Source organism: Parambassis ranga, chromosome 17 (genome assembly GCF_900634625.1).
Source record: "Parambassis ranga chromosome 17, fParRan2.1, whole genome shotgun sequence".
Classification (NCBI taxonomy): Eukaryota; Metazoa; Chordata; class Actinopteri; family Ambassidae; genus Parambassis; species Parambassis ranga.
The window spans coordinates 16,862,252-16,882,542 of NC_041037.1; the positions used below are offsets into that span (position 1 = coordinate 16,862,252).

Consider the following 20,291-nt stretch of genomic DNA (forward strand, 5'->3'; position numbering starts at 1 on the left):
TCTGTAGAGGAGCTGTCTAATACAGGACAGGTCTTTTTGTACCACATGCCAATAGTTTACTGTCAGTCTGACTGTGGAGGGGGGGGGGGGGGCAGCGGTGGACAAGAAAGACAGGGGCAGCAGGCCAGTGTGCGTCAATGTGTGTCACAAACCAACGCCTTTCTACCACAGACCGCATCTAAACACACAGCCTGGCCCCCATGCCTATCACAGTAAACAGTGTGATCTATTTCTTCCAAAACAGAACAAAGACAAACCTCATACATGTATTCATAATCTTGCATCTTTAATACATTTTTTTAAAACATTCTTGAATCTTCAGCAGCCCTTTTCTTGGTGGAAAAAAGGCAGACTGAGAAAAGAAAAAGTACACTTTTCCTTTCTTATGCTTTCGGTCTTATATAATAATGATAATAGTAAATACCATAACAGTAACAGTTTTATGAATGCTCATCTGTCACAACACCCTGTTAAGAAGTAAGTTTTTTATTTTTTTTTTGTTTTTGTTTTTTTAACTTTAATTAATTTGATTACTTTTGGAGTGGTAAAAACATGGTGGTGTCTATATACAAGGGACAGTGTGAGACACTAGTGGAAGGGTGGTATTCAAGCGCTATAACGGGGGGGTGGGGGGGGTCAAACAGTGTGACCAGACATCAGATGCTGGTTGTTACTTTTTGTCCAAGCTGCAAAGCGACATTACCTCACCACCATAACATTGTCGGAACCTGATCATTAATTGGTCCACTGATGTCCGAACTCTAAACTATGCAAACACTATGCAGATATTAAAGTCATTTAGTGACAGGGCCTGTTTGATTGACATATTATTTGTTAACTTGGGCCAGTTTAGCGCTAAGCTGCTAACAATAATCCTTGCTAAATGTCATCAGCTGTCTGTCTCATCAACCATGTCCTTTCTGAAAGAACGTTTTAAGCTAGTGTGGCGCATTCAAAGTAGGGATGTAGCATCAGTGTTTATTGGAAACACTGCTAAGTTTATATATATATCTATATATATATATATATTTGCATATTTAGCATTGTAAAAATTGGAATTCCTGGGCATTGGCTTCAAATTTAACATTAATACTACAAGATATGTGTTGCCAGATCACACAGGTCTATTAAAACAGGTCTGAAAGCTGTTTTTTCTGTTAGATTTTGGGCTCCTGTATTTCATTTGATGATCCTGGAACGAAGGAATTCAAGTTGATGTTGGTGTAAACAGACTTAGGACATGCTGCTTGTTTGCTGTTGTGACTCCAAAGTCCACCATTTTGATTTTTTTTTTAGTTCCAAATAGTATAAATTATAACTATTAACAAAGTCATTAAATACTGATGGTGCCCACCGTGTTGTTAGAACTCTCTGTTTTAAATCACATCTTTACTAAATTAGCCACCCGCTTGCTAGTTGCATTTTGAAAGCAGATGTGACTTAATTCACATGTACAGGAGCTGCCATGGTGGAAGAGGACACATGGAGTCTGGTTTTATAGGAGGGTCTGACCCATTAATTGTGAAACAATTCATTTCTCTAACCTCTTGCACTTTCTGTGTAAACAAACAGGCAGTGTTTGAAACCTCTAATGCCTCTTTGCGTGGTTATGGCGGTGACTTTGTAGCTTGGCCAGAATGCAAGAACCAGTAGAATGTTACCAGTAACGACATGAGGGCAGACTGAAGAGTTGAGTGTTAAACCATCATAGCCAACAGCACAACACCGAGGACCAAAGTTCCACTAAAATCCACTAAGCCGACCGAGATGAACGGGTAAAGCCGCGCCTCCGTCCTTTTCGTTTGGTCGCACGCTCACGTTAAGACTACAACTCGCACCAAACTTTATATACACAATCCTACAGCGTTCAAAGTGCTTTCATTCCAATGCTCAGCCGTTCCTAAAGACGCAGCTGACATTATCGGTATCACATCATGGTCGTGTGACGAGTCTTACATTTAGGCAACTCATGAGGATGGTTCGGAGGGAACAGTACAATATTAAATATGCTTATACGGTGCCTTTAATTGTCTTTAGTGTTGAATCACTTGCTTTTTGATTATCATAACTTTAATCTAACTACCAAGTTGTTCCCAGAAGCACACACGTACAGTACACAGCTGACAATGTTTACCATTATACTGTAAAGCAACTTTTATCACTTGGGTGCATCCAGAAATGAACAAGACTGTGTTCAAAGTGCACGAGACTTTAGACTTTTCAGGGGGAACTGTACACGATCTGTACGACAGTATTTAGTGTTCCTGACACAGTAATATAGTGCTAGTTTAAATGAGGACAGCATGGAAGCTTCTCTAATGGGCGATGTAACAAGTCAGCCTTTGTTAAAGTCACAGAGCCAGACTATCAGTGTTTTCCAGAGGCTAAGCAGCGCTCTCTACAGGATGGATGCAGTAGTAACACTTCACACATCTGACAACTAGGGCAGCATGCCACAGACTAGTCAGCAATCCCTCAGTGTTTCCAGCAGAGAGCATCCCAGCCTTTAATGCACAGTGAGCACACAGGGCCTTTAGAGTCAACATCACAGTATTATTAGAGTTTAAATGTTAAGTGAGCACGCAGCAGGCCGGAGACTGTTCTCCGCCGGCTGTCTATCTGTCATCATATTTAAATAAAAGTGTGCTATTTTTGTATCGTTTAAAATGAGGATAGTTCACTACAAAGACGACTTCACATGCCACTGGCTGGTCCCAACAACTCTTGGATCTGGAATAGTGCTGCATTCATGGCTATTTAGAGGAGGGCAATTGCTTCTGTCAACTGTAGTCTTATATATTTAAACTTTTTTGTTCTAGTGATATCCTATACAAAACAAAGACGCTGAACAATGTAACAAAGCCTTTAAAAATATTTACTTCCTTCTATTTACACTACTCATGTGAAGTAACATCTATCAGAAATAGGTTCAAGCTACAAAGAAAATTCCAACGTTACTTTCTGTGCCGTGAATGCAGCATTATTCCCCCCTCGCCCTGCAGCTGCACTGCTTCTCTCTCTCCTAACTACTTCGGTGGTTGTCTGTCATGTGTATGCACAGGTGGCCTTCCCTGCTAGAATATTGCTGTCACAGAGTGTGTGAGAGGAAACAGACATGGAGGAAGCAGGATGTGAGGTGAGCCTATGATGAGAATGTCTGACAGTGACTATGATGGGGGACATCACACTGACACAGCTCATCATCGTTTTAACAATATCAGCATAGACCACCGAAACACAACAAGGAGCTGGAGAGATGCCTTTCAACGGACTTTTATCTTGTGTTTGTGTGTATTATACTGTTCACACCAACAAGCATATGTGTGCTTTCCTGTATCCGTCTGTGCTTGTGTGTGGTTAAGTTAGCAGGGTTGTAAGGGTTTCCACCATGCACCGGCTACAGGGAGGACCTAACTCTCCAATTAAAGGGGACATCACATGACCAGGAAGTGTCACATGTTGCAGAAGAGAAGGAAGGTGCTGTCTGTCTGTTTCCAATAACCAAACTCTTAAGTGGTAGACACAGCTCAGGGTGACTGCTGGGGTGGTCTGCAGGTACTGAAGTATTAGAAAATGATGGGGATGGGGTGGCAGGTTTAAAGATTAGCCCCCCCAAAGTGACTCTGTATCGTGCAGAGGGTTGACATTTGTTACATATAAAGGTGCTTGTGGTGCTTTCTAAATAACTGCTGTAGTTTGAACATCTACAGTAGTTTGTGGAGTTGTGCCTAGACTAAATGCTTTGTTGTAAATGGTGCTACAGTATCATACTCATTACTCCCAGAGGAGGGTCAAACTCAGGCCTGTGTATAATTCAAATATTCAAATGATGAATACTGCTACCGGTAGTTTACACCAGCGCAAGAAGTAAAGAGGCTTGTGGTAGCTGATTATGATGGTTGTATATAATTTCAATCACTTACTGAGGAAGGGAAAACGAGCACAAGCAGGCCTGCTAGCACTGTTGCTAACCACAAACTAAAGGGAATAAATAAAGACATGACTGTAACAGAACTTCCTCCACCGTCGAGGCTCAACTCAAAGCCACTGATCATGGCAAGTTCTACCAACGTATATATATATATTTGACCATTTATTATGCTGCTGTGACCAAAGCAGACACGGTGTTTGACACTGCCACCAAAGTGCTACATACACCATGCATTTAACGCATCATGACTAAAAGGTGCAGTGAGGTTCAATACTCTGAATTCACTTCTTCAAGGTCAAACAGACCTTTGGCTCTAAGATCAAATTCATGTTTCCAGTGCCAAATCCCTTTTTTTTTTTTTTTTTTGCCAAGGCTATCCAGAGGAACAGCCCGCCATCCCTCCTCCTCATGCCTTTTCTATGATTATCATGCACTAATAATCACATCATTCAGTGACAAAATCACCTGCTTTACATAACGGAGGATCTATTTCCATGCTCCCCTACTCTCGAGATCAGTCTGTGCTCACTGCACCAATCACTACTGTCTGTACCATGATAATAATGGTGCAGATATAAAGAAGAATTGCTGTAATGGATTTTGAGAAGACAAACTGGTGCAGAGAAGTGAAATAATGTGATGAGACTACTGTAGATATCTAGACTGGGAGAAGTAGCGGAGAGTAGCGTTAGCCTCTGCTAACCAGGTCAGCGTGGGTTTGAAATATGAAAGCCTGTAAAGAGGGACCGGAGCAAAGCATTACAACTGTGACTTCAAGAGTAATTAGGAGTGTTATTCTATGAATACAGTCACTACAGCACTGACTGTAAGGTGGGTTTTATTGCGTAGGGGTTAGGGGTCAGTGCTTACGAGAAAACATTATGAGTCGAGAAGCTGGTGGGAGCCCGCTCAGAGAAACACAGACAAACAGCAGGTGCTCTTCTCTGTGGCAGGGCCAAAGGTCAACCCGAAGGGTCAGAGGTCAGGGTTGGTTGTGGGAAGCTGGCAGGCAGACCCCAGAGAAACACTGAGAGGCGATCGGTCAGTTCGGTGCTGCGGTGGGCGAGATGAAGGGCGGGGCCAGAGGAGAAGTGACTGCGCCGTGGTAGGTTGGTTGGTCAGTTGATTGGCGGGTCAGCCATGCGCGTCCCGCCAAAATCTGCAAGTCACTGGGACTCAGTCTGTGGAGGAGAGACAGTGACGTGATGAAAGGAAGGAAAAGTGAGGCAGAGACAGGTGCGGAAATCTCCAGACATTTATTTTTCCCAGCCAGATGGTCTGAACCCAATAGACTGCTAATGTTCTAGGCCAGGTTCATATGAATTATGGGCAAAGTCATTAAAACCTGTTGCTGTTTTTTATTGTATTAACGCTACAGCCATCCATCAATTAGGCCGAGTCTGACAACCGCATCAGGTGGCAGAATTCTGCTGTTCCTCAGAACTCAGGGAGTCTGGAGGCCAGCTGCAGCGTCAGGGAGGAACTTATCTTTCCTCTGCAAGGCTCCTCATAATTTCATTTGGTAACTAAGTGTGCTATTTTTAGAATGTCATTAGACACGTAGCAGAAAGGTACACACTCACAATATCTACTGTTCAACCAGTCTACAGCTGAACTGTGGCCAAACAGAGCACAGCAGGCCTGTCAAGCTGTGGACAGGTATAGTCAAAAACTACAATATTAAAATGATAAGATATGTAACAGCTGCTCCTCCATGAAGTTGGATCTCTGACTTTGAGCTTTGCTAACAAAATAGCTAACATTAGCTGGAAGACAAAGGGTGAAGTAATACTTTGGAACAGTTCATGTTTTTAGGTTTGTGCTTCAGCCCTTGGTTTCTCATTGTGCTTATTTTCTCCTCCAGAGGGCGGGGCTTTCAAAGAGTCATGCATTGTTTTTGTCTTTTATCCAGTGTCACTGACAAACTGTCAATGACAAACCCTGTTTTTGTTTACTTCTGCCTTTGGAGTATTTTTAGTGCCATGCATGAGAGGAGTAGCAACAATAAGTAAGAGGCTTAGAGAACAGACATCCTGCTACAATCACTGCTGTTAAACTGAGCGCTGTGTGTGTCTGTGTATGTTTACACCCACTTGTCTCAGTGATGCGTTTGTCTAGGCTAAGGGTCTCCTTCAGTCCGTCCCCCCCAAAAGGAGTAGGTGTGGGCTCCTTCACGCCATTCTCCTTGGCAACACCACCTGGTGCTGTTGCCTTGGCAACACCTGCTGGTCCTGTTGTCGGAGCGCCACTTGGGGGTGAAGATGTCTTCTCCTCTGTTTTCTCTTCCTGCAGCCAAATATAGACACACACACACACACACACACAGAGTGTTATTTTGTGGGGCACAGTCTCATGCTACCACACCATCTGGTGGTATCAGCCAGTAACAGCACAGTGAGTCAGCAGAAGCAGACAAGTTAACAGCCTCAGCTTGACCTTGTGTCCGTTAGTCTGTCCATTGCCCGGCCCCACGTTGTCCATGGATCCAACCTTAGATTTAGCCTTAATGTTTAGTTTATGGGTTTCAATCTTAACATCTCCACCACCTGGGGTGAAAAAATAAGACTATAATGAGAACATGGAAGAAAAAAAACACAGGTTTAAAAAGAACTGGCTTGATAGTTCAGAGTAGGACCTGGCTTATGTTTGATGTTGTCCTTGGAGCCACATTTGGATGTCACTTTGCTAACGTCGACCTTCTTATTCAGGATCTGCACCTAGGGAAGAGGACACATCATAATGTCACCTATTTATTAGCTAACTGCAAAAGAAAGCACGTCCAGTACGATGCATGTATCACTTACAGCATCTCCTTAAATTCATTATTGTCCAATAACACCTAGTGCATTTATAAAGAATATGCGGTGCAAAATATCTAACGCCTTCCACTGTCTCTGAAGGTGCCTTTTTGTTTTGTCACGCTGGTAAACGATGCAGATAAATCAGGATGGGCTATATTGGGATTGGGGGGGGGCTCATGAGAGCCCTTATCCTGAATCTTCTGATGGCACTGATGGATTTTAACAGCCAGTGACCTGGCAGACAGCGTGTGCCACCATCACTCACATTTCCAAAACTGTTGATGTGACTGGAGGACAAGTGCGCTGACAATGACCTGTGGTACACATCACGTTTTCATTAGGAACACAGACCATCATTAACACTGGCTGCTTTACTGAGCGGCAGTTTTCTCTCATTAAAGGCAGCTTGACAGAATAAATCATTAATGAGAGGATTTTATCAGATACATTGAAATATTTGAATCTAATAATTTAAATATGTATAATTTCAGACATCGGAAACACACCATTGACTTTGGTAAACAGAAATTTGAATGCTGGTGCTCTATAGTATGTCCCCCTCCCTACTGTACTGTAATGTTAGTAACTTGGGTTGTAGGCTACCATCATGAGTGCTCCACATACAGTATGCAGCAAAAATAACAGATACACACACACGTTTCAGGTGCTTATTTAAAACAATGGTGTCCCAACAGTGGAGAGGTATAGGTAGATCCACAGTATGTCGTCACATGACCAGCACTCTGCAGCCATGTGAATACTAAATTTGAATATAATGGTATACAAGCGCTGGCGCATGTACAGAGCAGATGTTAGAGGAATAGCGTTGTAATAAAATCAACACAACTCTTGTTTTGTGTATATACAGGGCTCCTACACATTTCCATCTCACACATTGACATCTAAGTACAAATCTGATGGATCTTTATTGTGGAATTGAAATTTTAAAGCCCAACTTTCAAAGGGCACATGTTAGAGAGCAGCCATATTCACTTATACATGCGTGACAAACCCAGTTGCCACTGTGCAAGCAACTGAATGAGATGTTCACGCAAGCAACTAATTGATATGCACAATGAGACATCTTTGTGTGTGCAACTAAGACACAGTTATTACTGTGCACTTGGAGCAACTGAGCTACATATGTGAGCGAGAACGGTATGTGCTTGTGAGTCAATTTACATGAACAAGCAACATGTCTGTGTGCTTGTGAGTGAGAAATTCATCCCTGTGTATGCCTGAAAGACCCAGTTATACTTGTGAGCATGCGAGCTATACATGTCCATGCAACAAGAGCTGTATGTACACAACTGTTCAGAGCATGAACTACTGACATATCCTTGTGCACATGAAAGACACATAGTGACATCAAGATCAATCACTGTTCCTGAGTGTGTGCAAGTGGCCCATTCATCCATGTCTGGCTGTAAGTAAATAGCCACGCACAAGAAAGAGTCTTGTGAATTGGCAGATTGTGTAGGAACCCTTATATATACAAGCTATTCCTGCATTTCGATTTTGTGTAATTGACTTGACACAGCAAAGTGGTGGTTGTGAGGGCAGCCCAGAGATGAAATGTGGTAAGTGCAGCAGGTGTTTAGAGCAGATGGAAACAACATCTGGGAGGGTGGACACAAGGACCTGTGATCAGTTCACATACTGTAAAGCGATATCAATCCCAAATGCAACGAGAGGGAGCCATTGATGTGGTAATTAGAATGCATTCTGTCTTTGAAACAATCAGCTTTCATGTAAATGTTCGATAGTGAAGGATAGGATTTATCATATAACTGAGTTTAGTTTCTATGTCTGTCTGCAGAAAGTCAGCTGGATTTGTAAATACCGAGCTGTATACTAATCGTCATTAATCATAGTAAATCAAATGAGGTTAACATGATATAGTGTGCATCCACCAATGGCAAAGCAAATTTACATACCAAAAACTAATTCCCCTTTTATCCCTTTGTGACAAACCAGGTCTTTTTTGTGGCTGCTACACAGGATAAAAAGGACATTCCAAATTGATCACCAGACTGAGCAAGATGGCTCAAATGAAGCTAAATTAGCATAAAAATGTATCCACCCTACCCAGAGCCTGCTCCAGCTCCAGCAGTACTTACATTGCCACCTCCAGGGACGTGTTTGATATTGTCCCTGGAGCCACAGCGAGAGGTGACATGGCTGAAGTCCAACTTTTTGTGCACTATCTGAACCTAAAAAGACAGAGACACACAGACAAGCAAGGGGAAAGGAAAGAAAGAAAGAAAGAAAGAAAGAAAGAAAGAAAGAAAGAAAGAAAGAAAGAAAGAAAGAAAGAAAGAGAGAAAGAAAGAAAGAGAGTAAGAAAGAAAGAAAGAAAGAGCAGCAGAAAAGGTAGATCAGCAGGCAGCTTTAGTTGACAGGAAACCAAGTAGCTCTGTGCTGTAAGTATGGAAGAGACTCTGTTATTCTTTCTCCATATTTGTTCAATTATTCACTGCAATTATGTGGTGATCAGCCCATGGCACTGTGCTTTGGGCCGTTATGTAACAGTACAATGGTTGCTAATGAGACTGATTCTTAGAGAAATTATTGGATTTCCTTTAAACAAAATGAGCATTCTATCCGAATAACAGCCGTGCTTCCATAAACAGCATTAGCTACAAATCACAGGACACACACTGGAAGATGAGACAGCACATGCAAAAGAATACTCCACCACACAGTCAGTGATTTTGTGTTAATACATGCTGCTCTAAGCAAAGAAGCAAGCCACTCATTCAAAGGGTGACCATTTAGTCTGAAAGCTGCCTGAAACACAAAGTTGAATAGAGGGGTCAGGAAGATCATTAAACAGACAACACTTTTTTGTTAATAATATGACAGAGATTTAAACCAGACATGAATTAGTTAATTAGATATTAATCCATCCTAAGTGTCCAAAGCTGCAGTACTTCCAGTGGCCACTTGAGGCTGGCTCCGAAAGTGATTCCATCCCCAAAGACCTCCATGTAAAATGTCCAATGAAAGCAGACAGCTGCTCTCGTCATGCTGAGAGCAAGAGACTGCAAGGTGAACGTAAAGGTGACACCACGATGACACAAATCCATGTTTGATCAAAGTACACTGCTGAGTCACAGAACTGTGACACAGTGTAAAATATGCTACAGTAGTAGATGGCACACCTCTTCCACTGATCCAGAGTGCATAAAATAAGGGCCATTTTTAACAGTACTGGAAAGCTCATTGCAAATATTACTGCCTGCTACGATGACTCCTCCTTGTAACTATGGACGGAGAGTCTGTGACGTTACCCTTATGTTTCTGAAGAGCTGATGAAAGCCCCTGGGGAGGCTCCAACAGTTGCCATGCTGATAGCGTCATAGTCTTCCTTAAATCTCATTACAGGTGAAGAGGTGAAGTGCGAGTGGAGTTAAGGTGGGTGTACAGTTGCAGAAGCAGGAAGCTCATGCTGTGCACCCACTCAGAATGGTCACACAAGTAATTAGGCAAGATGTTAAGAACCCTAAACCATTTTTGTACCAGGTTGTAAATGTTTACTTCTGCTGTAACACTAGGCATCTTACCACAGGAGTCTATGGGGACTGCCTAACTTTTAGAGCCAACACCCAGAGGCAGAGAAGGGAACTGCAACTTTTTTAGTACTTCTGCATGGGCAACATTTCAGGGAGCAGTTTAATGAGTCAAACACATAATGTCAGTCTCCTGCAGTGTTGCAGAGGATTTTGTACAACCTATTAGTTACTGTCCTTCTATTGTAGTTCAAGAAATAAGTACTATGGATGTCCCACGTCACACAATTTGGAACCCAGCTCCTTGTTTGGGAGACCAGACTACCTCTCTTTTTTCAAAACTTTCAAAAATCTCACCATGAGATGAGTGATTGAGTAATACATGCTGCTTTTGCACCGGAGAACCTATAAGGAAGGGTGTTTTTTGGCAGCACATCAATCTACTCATAATGGTGCCTTTATTCTAGGAATTATTACCATTATCTTTTAAAATAACTAAAAAGCATTTCTTTAGCTTTGGCTCCAGATTTTGTTACAACTACAAAGCGCTACAAGAGGTTTAAGGAGCAGATGTAAAAGCAGGACTGAAGCTGCTGAAGAACTTGAAGGTGCTTTACTGTTTCTTGTCTCATGACTTGCTGATCTACCGTTTTACTTCGAACCAAACAACCTCATTGCTGCACATCTACTTCAGAGGAATCAGAAGGATCCACCCCCTAATCCCCACCTACATGAGGTATTGTACTCTAAGACCTTCCTCTGCTGTTGTGTTATCACTTTCACTGCCTCTGTAGTAGCATTGTAAAATCTGAAAGCTCTGCAGCAACAGACACAAGACGCCTTCCTCATTCTCTCTGTTCTGTCTCAGTCTCCTTACCTAGAATGAAAATGGCATGATGACGCAGGTGGCACCAGCTAAGGATGACTCACTGAACACTTAGCGCACGTACACTTAACGTGTGACCACTCGCACACAAACACACCCTCGCACAAACACACGCAGAACGATCAGCAGCCTGTGAAGTGTCATCTCTGTATTTTTCTCTCTAAGAGCGCGTTATAAAAAGCATAATTGATTTCAAGCGCTCAGATGTAGGTAGAAGTTTATTTCATCTACTGAATATATGTGTGAAAAGATTGTCATGATAGCTATCAAGCAAAAGCACACCAGGACGATGAAGACGTTTCACCACATTACAGGAGAAGGAAGAGGACAGACAGACACACCAGAACAGAACAAGACCTGCATGTAGAATGTGCACTGTTTTTTTGTGTACTCCTTATGTTACACATACTTTCATTGTAATTAGTGAAATGGCACAAAGAGGTCATTTATCTACAATAAAATCAGTGGTCACTGGTAGTCTGGGGGAACACAGGAACACACAATTCTATACTGTAGGATGTCCTTTGGAAAGTGTGCATAGATGTGGCAGCATGGATGATGGTAGCAGTACAGTATGAAGGTTCAGGTGGTATGAAAGGAACATGTGGAGTTTATATGCTTACGAATATATATATATGTATATGATTTATTTCTGCAGACTGGTAATCAAAATTCAAGACCAGAGTTTTCCCCTTCTTCTTTTCATTGGGTAAAATAAGATTGTTTTCAAAGGAAAGATGTGGGTTACGGGAGGTTTCTTCTTCATGGGTTGCTTTCACATTCATTTTTGGATTAGAGTGGCAGAGCAATGAGTCATAAGACCTGGGAATCTGCATTTTAGCACTTTCAGTTCTCTCATCCTGAAGTCAATGGGTTGTTTGCTTGTGTTTGTGATATCTGAAATAAGGTCTGTGGTTGACACAGGAGAAGACATCATTTCACATTTTGGAATACACTAATAAATTTCCCACTGATAATTTAAAAAAAAAAAAAAGCTTTTCAAACCAGTACTTAATGAGACTGCTGTCAGGGGCATTAAGCATCATTGCGTTGGACAGGTCAGGCATACAATGCTTGGTATTGGTAATGATGAAGTCATGTGACTACTTTTAGATTCACACTGGCTTTTTACTTCTGTGATCATATTTAGACTTCAAAATCATAGACGTGTTCATGTTGTCCTGTGGAACAAAATATGTATGCATCACATCACATACAACATCAAATATGTAAGTATAATAAACATTTGTTTGTAGAGCTTATATTATTAGTTATTATATATATCAAGCCAATGGAAAAGCCTTTTTGTCGTGGTAACCAGCGCCATGCCAACTTCTCTCCTGCACTCTGTATCCTAAGATGTGGTATTTATTCTTTCATTTCTTTTGGTTTAAGATGCTCAGCACTGACTCTAGCTTTTAAGGTGCATGTAAAAATGCAACAGAGTCAGTGTGAACAGATGTTGATGTGACAGCTAAAGTGTGATACGTCCTGGGTGGATGCGGAATGGGTGGTGTACACGGTGGGTGAACGGAGAGGGACATGTGCTGGTGTGTGAGGTGCGAGGGTGTCGATGGCAGGGACTCACTCTGGCCTTGGCGGCAGGGGTGGAGGGGTCTGATGCCTTGTTGTTCGGGGTGGAGGAGACCTGGGGAGACAATCATCCCCCTGGTCAATACAACCTCCAACCAACCACACGCCATAACACAATGCGGAGGGGGGAGCAGGTGTGGGAGTGGGGTTCGTGGGGGGTGGGACAGGAGCAAAAAGAAGGAATGCATCGATAAACCATGTCCACCAGCCAAAAGTGCGGGTGACTGAAAACAAAATGTTTAAATATCTTACAGTAGTAGCAGAAGATTTATATTGTATATAACTGTAAAGGCAGGAAAAGTGTAGTCAGATGGAGCACTTTGAAAACAGTTCTAATACATTAACATTTGTCATTTAGTGACGAGATCAATGTATACATCAATATACACAACATGTTGCATTATTCAATTGTACTATTCACACAAACAACAGTATTACTGAGGGCCAACAGCTTTGTTAGACCAATATGCTCCTGCTGAATGGAAAATAAGGGGGAGACAAACCAATATTAGTATCACTGGAGACTGAATGAGTCAGTGAGACTTATTAGGATGCAGTGCAGCAAAGTGTTCGAAAGGGGACGAAGATGACACGGCAGGAACTGGTCCTGCAAAACACCTGCCTGATAGAGCCACGGTTTGAAACAGACAACTGGAGACTGCAGCGTTTTCCCTGTTGACTGCTCTTTTTGTAAAGCACAGACGAATATGAGGCCAATTTCAACCAATATTTGGAGAGGTAATAACAATTCCTTCTCTACACTGGTATAAATTGGCACACCTGTCTAAATGCTACAGGGTGAAAGTGAGAAAACACAGTGAATATAAAACAGGGAATCGCGATAAAGAAGCATGCATTCGGTTTCCCTGGATAAGTAAAGAGTAGAGATGGTGTGCACATCTGCGCTAGAAGTGACACATCTCAAATGGCACCCAGCCAGAGTTTGTTTGTTAGCCTGCAGCTGAACAGTCTGAGCTATCAGTAGAAGGTTAATGTGATATGGAGAGATGTGGCAGAACGAGCTGAGGTAATGAGAAGAAACTCTACCAGTGGACGGACTACAGACCATGAGCTCAAATGATTGCAGACTAGTAATGCAAAACAAATGAGCGTCTGGTATTTCATGGCTGTGTATAAAATATACGGTATTTTGTTTTTTTTTTTATACTAGCTGTTCTGCTCTTCTGCTAACTCTGAAGCAAGAACGTCACTAGCTTAGCTTAGGTTGACCACATGTCCCTGCCTTCCAGGACAGTGTCGGTCTCAGGATAACTATGGTCTGGCAAAGTTAAGACTGCGTAACCGATGAGACAGCAGAGATGGACAAAGAATGACCTGGACTGACACATTACATCACATGGCTGGGCAGACAGAGAGCAGGACGAAGTCTGTAATTCAAAGCGACAGCACATTCCTTTCTCCAGGACAGACTGTCACAAACGCTGAAGCGGCAGAGGCAACACGGTCAGGTATCTGAACCATGTCTGTCCATGACATGCTGGGAAACCTCAGTGCACTAAAAACAAGGGTAGCATGCATGAACATTTTTCTGCTTTTTTTGTGTGTCAATGAGCATGTATGTGTGAGAGAAAGAGAGGGGCAGAAAGGAGCAGAAAAACAGATGGTCATAGATGAGAGATGAAAAGATTGGAGAAGGTAAACAGAAAGAAGACAGTGATGTATAGCTGCCATCACTTCAATTAACATGTAATGACCTCTCTGAAACAACAACAATCATTGCCCACAGTGCAGAGGGGAGATGTTTCGGACTGATTCTGAATGGTGGCTCATTACTGATAATTATTCCAGCCATGTTTTTAACAGGGTACATCTTCCGCTTCCCATTCCTCCCAGCCATTTGTGAAATTGCATTTACTGTACACACCACTGAGCTGCTTTTTAAGCAGGACCGAACACAAGATCCTGATAGCACTGCAGTAAAGTAGAGCAAATATGACTGAATCCAGCGCATTCAGAACAGACTCCACGACAGAGAAGCAGTGAACAGACAGTGTTATAGGGATAGAAGAAGACATTGACAGTGCTTCATGAGATTCAGTCAGCTCTGCATCATGATTTGCTACAGAATAGAAAAACATTTTCTTTAGAATTAAAATTAAAAACGAAAACACGTGTACGTAATTAGATCGACGGCGTGTCTTTTGCACCATTCTGTCATAGACATCTCTGCTGCTGTGTGCTTTGTTGTCTTACCTTTCCTCCACCAGGCTGGAACTTGATATTGTCAATGGATCCAATCTTGGACCGGACGTTCTTCAGATCCGGTGTGGGTGCATTGATGGGTCGAGGTGTTCGGGGAGCGCGGGGCACCGCCGGCTTCTTCTCCAGGGGGGTCTGCTTGGGCACAGGGGGTTTGGTGATGACCCGGCGGCGATGACTGGTAGCGCCATCACCATTGGAGGAGGCAGCCGGGGTGGCAACAGTGGCAGTGGGGGCCGGGCGAGGACGAGCTAGGGAGAAAGAAAACCCATGTCACAAATAAAGCTTGGTTTTATCTTTTAACATGACACGTATATCGTAATGTAATAAACGTTTCCATTACTGTGATGAATTTTATGTTTCTCACTTGTAGGCTTGGGCTTCTTGGCCTCTCCTGTCTTGTTATCAGCCTTGTCATTCTTGTTAGCTGTGAGAAGACAGAAAGAACTCCCATTTAAATTTGTATAATTGTCTTCTAAGGTCTAACCAGCAGACAAACTCATGGAGAAACTTTAACAGCATTATGCAGCTAAAAGGGTAGATGCTGCACTGTCCAGAGTCATGTGTGTAGAAGGGATGTTCAAGGTATGTAATAAAAGTGTTTCTGAAGTCAAGTTGCAACCATCATTTGGTTTAGAGGCCCTTTTTGTATATAAGGTGTCTGCTTGTTTTCCTGACATTTAAGGACTTTGGTGGCTTGAAGACTGCACCTGGACTCTGAGCATAAGGTTCCTCACCTGATGTGTCTATTGTGCTGATATATACTGCTGCCGGTGTGTGGCAGAACCATCCTGTCATTACACCACACACTGCCATAGGTGCAAAGGTCACAATAATAATGGGGTTCACCAATGCAACAAAACTGACATATGAACTGTACAGTGCCCTGACACCCATCCCTGTGAACTGGGTGAATGAATCACACATTATGTGAAGCTGAAGTCCTGTTTGACTAGCGCGTCTCAGACTGACTCATAGCTCCCTCGCTCAGAGAGGTGAGATACTGTTTGTGATGTGCGGATAAAAATACCAGGCTGCTGTCTTCAAACGCCTGCTCTGATAAAGTGTAACATATGGTAGCAATTCAGTTAGCCTGTTGCCTGGAGTGCTGCCACTTTCAGTGTGAGTCATTGTTCTGGTTACTGAGGCGCATTCAGGTGCTGTGGGAGGTCAAGTTGCCCTGGAACCAGCCAGAAAAGACCAAGCAGAGCAAATGTACTGAGTGCACATACCTGTAGCTTTGCCTGATCCATTCTTATTGGCAGCTGGAGTGGGTGTGGCCTTTGGCACTGGTGGGCGTTTTTCAGCAGTACCGTTTTCTGAAGTCTGGAAATCAAAACAGAGGACAAACAGGAAGTAGTGGGTGTACAGGTGCTACCATGTTCTCCAGATGGATGAAAGGGTCAATCAAGAAATTGTGACATAATAAGCATAGAATGAAAGCAAAGAGAGGCTTGTGGGTAAAAAGAAGAATCTGTGGTAGTGAGATGGTCACCAGTGTCTCAGATCATACAGGAACATCTATCTGCATCCTACTGCACTCACCTTGGTAGCCTTGGTGGAGCCAGCTGCTGTTGGTGTCCGCTTGGCAGCGGTGGGTGTGGTCGCCTTAGGTACGGGGCTTTTTTTATTGGCTGTGGTAGGGGAGGGGCGTTTGGCCGAGTTGGCCTCGCCATTGGTGGAGAGGGTGGATGGGCGCGATTTGGCTGAGTTTGGTTTGGTTGAACCCACATCAGGCTGGCGATGATGGAATTAAAAGAAGCCAAAATAAGAGTAGAACAAGAAGAAGTGGAAAGAAAGTAAAAAAAGAAAAAAAAAAAGAAAGAAACAGCAGTGACAGCGTGACATGGCAGCACAGCCGGCAACAACTTTAAAACAGGTCATGAAGAATTAAATATAATTAGAAATATATAACCGGCTCAGCAAGATCATGAACAGTGAAGTAAAAGAAATATAAGCTTCAAATGAAATGAACTGAGCAGCAGTGCATAAGTTGGAATAGAAATCAGGTCTCAGATGCTGGAAACATTCATACTTAAACACGCATCCCGACACTGCATGTCAACACAGTACAGACGGGTACATTGTCAGAGCTGGTAGCTTTGTAACTACCTCTGCTAGTTACTAAAAAACTTTAGCATGAAACCTAACTGCTCCTATGCTAGCAAAGACACTGTATACAATGAAAGATAACATACTAACTGGCATGAAGTGGTACATAATTCCTGTCTCCATCCATACATTGTAGCAGCAGTTATATTTAGCACCACAAGGAGGAGTTCGGACTTTTTGCCACTTCATTTCTTCCTGATTTGGCTAATATCTCAGTATCACTGTTTATTCCCAAGGTTACTTTTTTCTGACTATTGTGCATAAAACAATTTATTTACAACTGACATGAACTGCTAATATTGGTACAAATTGACTGTATGAACAACTTAACTAAGCTTAATGCCAAACATTTGCTCACATTTGGTTTCCAAGACACGCTGCTGCTGTCTCCTCTCCATTGGACAGACACAAACACACACACATACACATGCAAGACAAGCAGAAGTAGCAGAAGCAATGCAGTGACTGGAATGGAAGAGATTTCTTCAATCTGCTTGTGTGTTAACATGTAAAGGTTTTTTTTGTCTTGTTGAAGGACACTTTAACAGACTTTTGTTGAACACACCAGCTGCGGGTGCTCAAAGCTGTGACCCAAAGCTGTGAGAGTGTTTCTGTGACCACTGGACACCCTGACTGTGTGAATCTATCTGCAGGAAATGTGTGTGTGTGTGTGTGTGTGTGTGTGTGTGTGTGTGTGTGTGACCCACCTTGCCCTTGCTGTCAGAGCTTGGCAAGGTCTTGCCGCTGTTGCCAGTCGGAGACTTGACGGTGCCTTTCCCTCCCTTGTCCTCCTTCTTCTTCTCCTCTTCCTTCTTCTCGTCTTTGTTGGTCTTCTCCGGCTTGTCCACTTTCTCGGCCTTCTCGTTTGCCTTGTTGTTCTTCTCTGCATTCATTTTATCCATCTTTTCCTCATTTTTGAGGATCTTCTCAGACTTCTGGTTCCTGTCCTGGCCGTTGTCCTTCTTCTGCTGCTCTTCTTTCTTATCAAAGGCGTCGATCTTGTCCACCTTGCCGGACATGATGTCTGTCTTCTCCTGCTTGTCCTTGTTGTCAGATTTCACTGCAAGAGAATATAATGCATATTCTTTATCAAAATCCTGTTTAGAAAATAGCTGTGGGTAAAAGCTCATAAAAAGTGACAAATAGGTATAAGTACAAATAGGTCGAGGCAGCAACCTATTACCCAAGCGGCATAAGTCCACATATTGAACATATTCGGACCTGTGCTGTTACCTTTAGATCTTCCCATCTGCCTGGTCTACTTGTGTGTTTGTAAAACACGTTTCTGTACATATAGGTTATCATGGATTTGGGTTGGGATGTCACAGAATTAGTACAGATCGGGGGTTCTCCAGAGTCTTCCACCTTCCTGGGTCAACTTGGCTGCACCAAAGCTGCTCATAACAGATTGACAGGATCAGCAGAGCAGAGAGAGATGGTGACAGGGTAAGGCTGATGGGGTTAAAGACAGACGGGGCTGAAGGGGCAGAAAGAAACAGGGGCTCTTTGTTGCCACCGAGACATATCTTACATAACTATGACACAGGCCTAGTTATGCCTTTATGTCCCCTCATGTCCCTCTGCTTCTCTCCTCTGAATCATTCCGGTCTGCTGCTGTTTGCAATCAAGCAAACAAGAAACTTTATACTGTGTATACAAAATATATATTATGTTTATTTAAACCGGGACTCCCACAGTCTGGAGAACAAATCAGATACAGGCTGTTATTATAAGTGCTGCTCAGATGAACAGCGCACACATGGTGACGCTGGCAACAGAAAACACCACAGCGTGTTCGGAGTCCATGTCATTTGGAATTTGGTTTCTGCACCCTTGCTCCCCCCGTCTACCACCGTGGTCGTGATTTATTAAGATATAATCAAGCCCGTTCCTGCTCTGCAATGTTAAGCTGATGTTAATGCAGACTCATAACCAGCTGCAGCTGCTTCCCCTCTCAGTGGCACCTACTTGTTTCATAAATTTTAATGCCCTTAATTCCAGTATCCCTCACAGTGTTTTGGACCTGTCTGGATTTGGTGTCTGGCAGAAAAGAAATAGGCATAAATATGATCTATTGTTTTTTATTAAGAACTACAAAAGATATTCTGACAGTAGAATATCTGCAGCGCTAAATATAAGCTGTCACTTTGTAATACTGACATACACCAACACTTTCTGTTGATGAGAAGAAGACCAAACAATGCATGTCACAGACTTCATCCCTTTAGCAACACTTATAAACCAGACAGCGTTATGGAAAAGTTCTACATTGTTCTTCCTGACTGAGACAGACAATGAGAACAATAGAGAAATCAACAAATAGTATTAAATGCGTGGCACTTTAGTCAGGCTTGATCAAGTAGACCTAATGAAAGCCTGCTGGTGAAGTGGTGCTGAATGAGGATTAGATCTTTTTTCACATAAAGCTCTAAAATTGATTCATTTGTAGCTAATTATATTAAAAAAAAAAATTCAAGGTCGAAACATTTTTTACCTTGGGGCTTCTTAGGTATAGAAGCCACCAAATGTCTGACAATGGAAGTACGGGGGTTAAAAGGGGCTTAAAGGGGCTTAAAAGACACCTGTTAAAACGGGTTAATGTCTCATTATGTAAAGGTGGTACATTTAAATTGTCCTATAAAATAAGGGATTATTTAGGTTTTTTACCTGACACATAGGACATAACCTAAAGTGTCAAGAACCAACTTACAAAAACAACCTTCCATGTATCTGTGTCATACAGCGTGAATAGGAAGATGACGTATTTCTGTCTGCTGCTCGATTAAGGTCAGTGAACTCAGCACTCATCAACAATAACAACCACCTGCAACACATATTTAGAAGGACCATGTTTGTGTCATTTTCCCACAAAAACATGAGGTCTGAAGCAATTTAGATGCTGCAGACAGCGGTGGGCTCACTGCTTATGCCATGCTAGTATTGTTGCATTACTGCACGCTGCAACGGCAACAGCAATATGAGTCATCCAACATGAAACTGACTGCTGGCTGAGAACACAGAGGATCCATCTAATGCCACAGTGCAGCTGCTGGCAACCAGCTGTGTGCACTGGTGTGTCCGTCTGTGACAGAAAGAGACAGAAAGAGACACCAAGAGAGAGAGACAGAGACTGGACCGCAGCGTAAATCAGAGCATGACTAACACGCAGACATGGAGCTGGTGCAAAGACATTTTCCTGCAGGCAGCCTTTCACAACACACGCACGCACATACGCA

General features: G+C 42.7%; 1 protein-coding gene across 5 annotated transcripts in view; it reads right to left on the reverse strand.

Annotated features, from left to right (window-relative positions):
- Nucleotides 1-635: 635 nt before the first annotated feature.
- The window catches only part of LOC114449358 (microtubule-associated protein 4-like), a 66,111-nt gene continuing 46,455 nt past the window's right edge, over nucleotides 636-20,291 (reverse strand). For 2 of the 5 annotated variants that reach the window (XM_028426952.1, XM_028426951.1), the window contains 11 exons: nucleotides 17,763-18,115; nucleotides 16,489-16,680; nucleotides 16,176-16,269; nucleotides 15,311-15,370; nucleotides 14,938-15,194; nucleotides 12,719-12,778; nucleotides 8,853-8,945; nucleotides 6,567-6,648; nucleotides 6,368-6,477; nucleotides 6,025-6,217; nucleotides 636-5,112 (listed from right to left, as the gene is read on the reverse strand). In XM_028426952.1, coding sequence (XP_028282753.1) covers nucleotides 5,108-5,112; nucleotides 6,025-6,217; nucleotides 6,368-6,477; nucleotides 6,567-6,648; nucleotides 8,853-8,945; nucleotides 12,719-12,778; nucleotides 14,938-15,194; nucleotides 15,311-15,370; nucleotides 16,176-16,269; nucleotides 16,489-16,680; nucleotides 17,763-18,115 — 1,499 coding nt within the window. In that variant the 3' untranslated portion in view covers nucleotides 636-5,107. The remainder of the gene's footprint in view (nucleotides 5,113-6,024; nucleotides 6,218-6,367; nucleotides 6,478-6,566; nucleotides 6,649-8,852; nucleotides 8,946-12,718; nucleotides 12,779-14,937; nucleotides 15,195-15,310; nucleotides 15,371-16,175; nucleotides 16,270-16,488; nucleotides 16,681-17,762; nucleotides 18,116-20,291) is intronic. The other 3 variants (XR_003671984.1, XM_028426954.1, XM_028426953.1) reach the window with 3 other exon arrangements.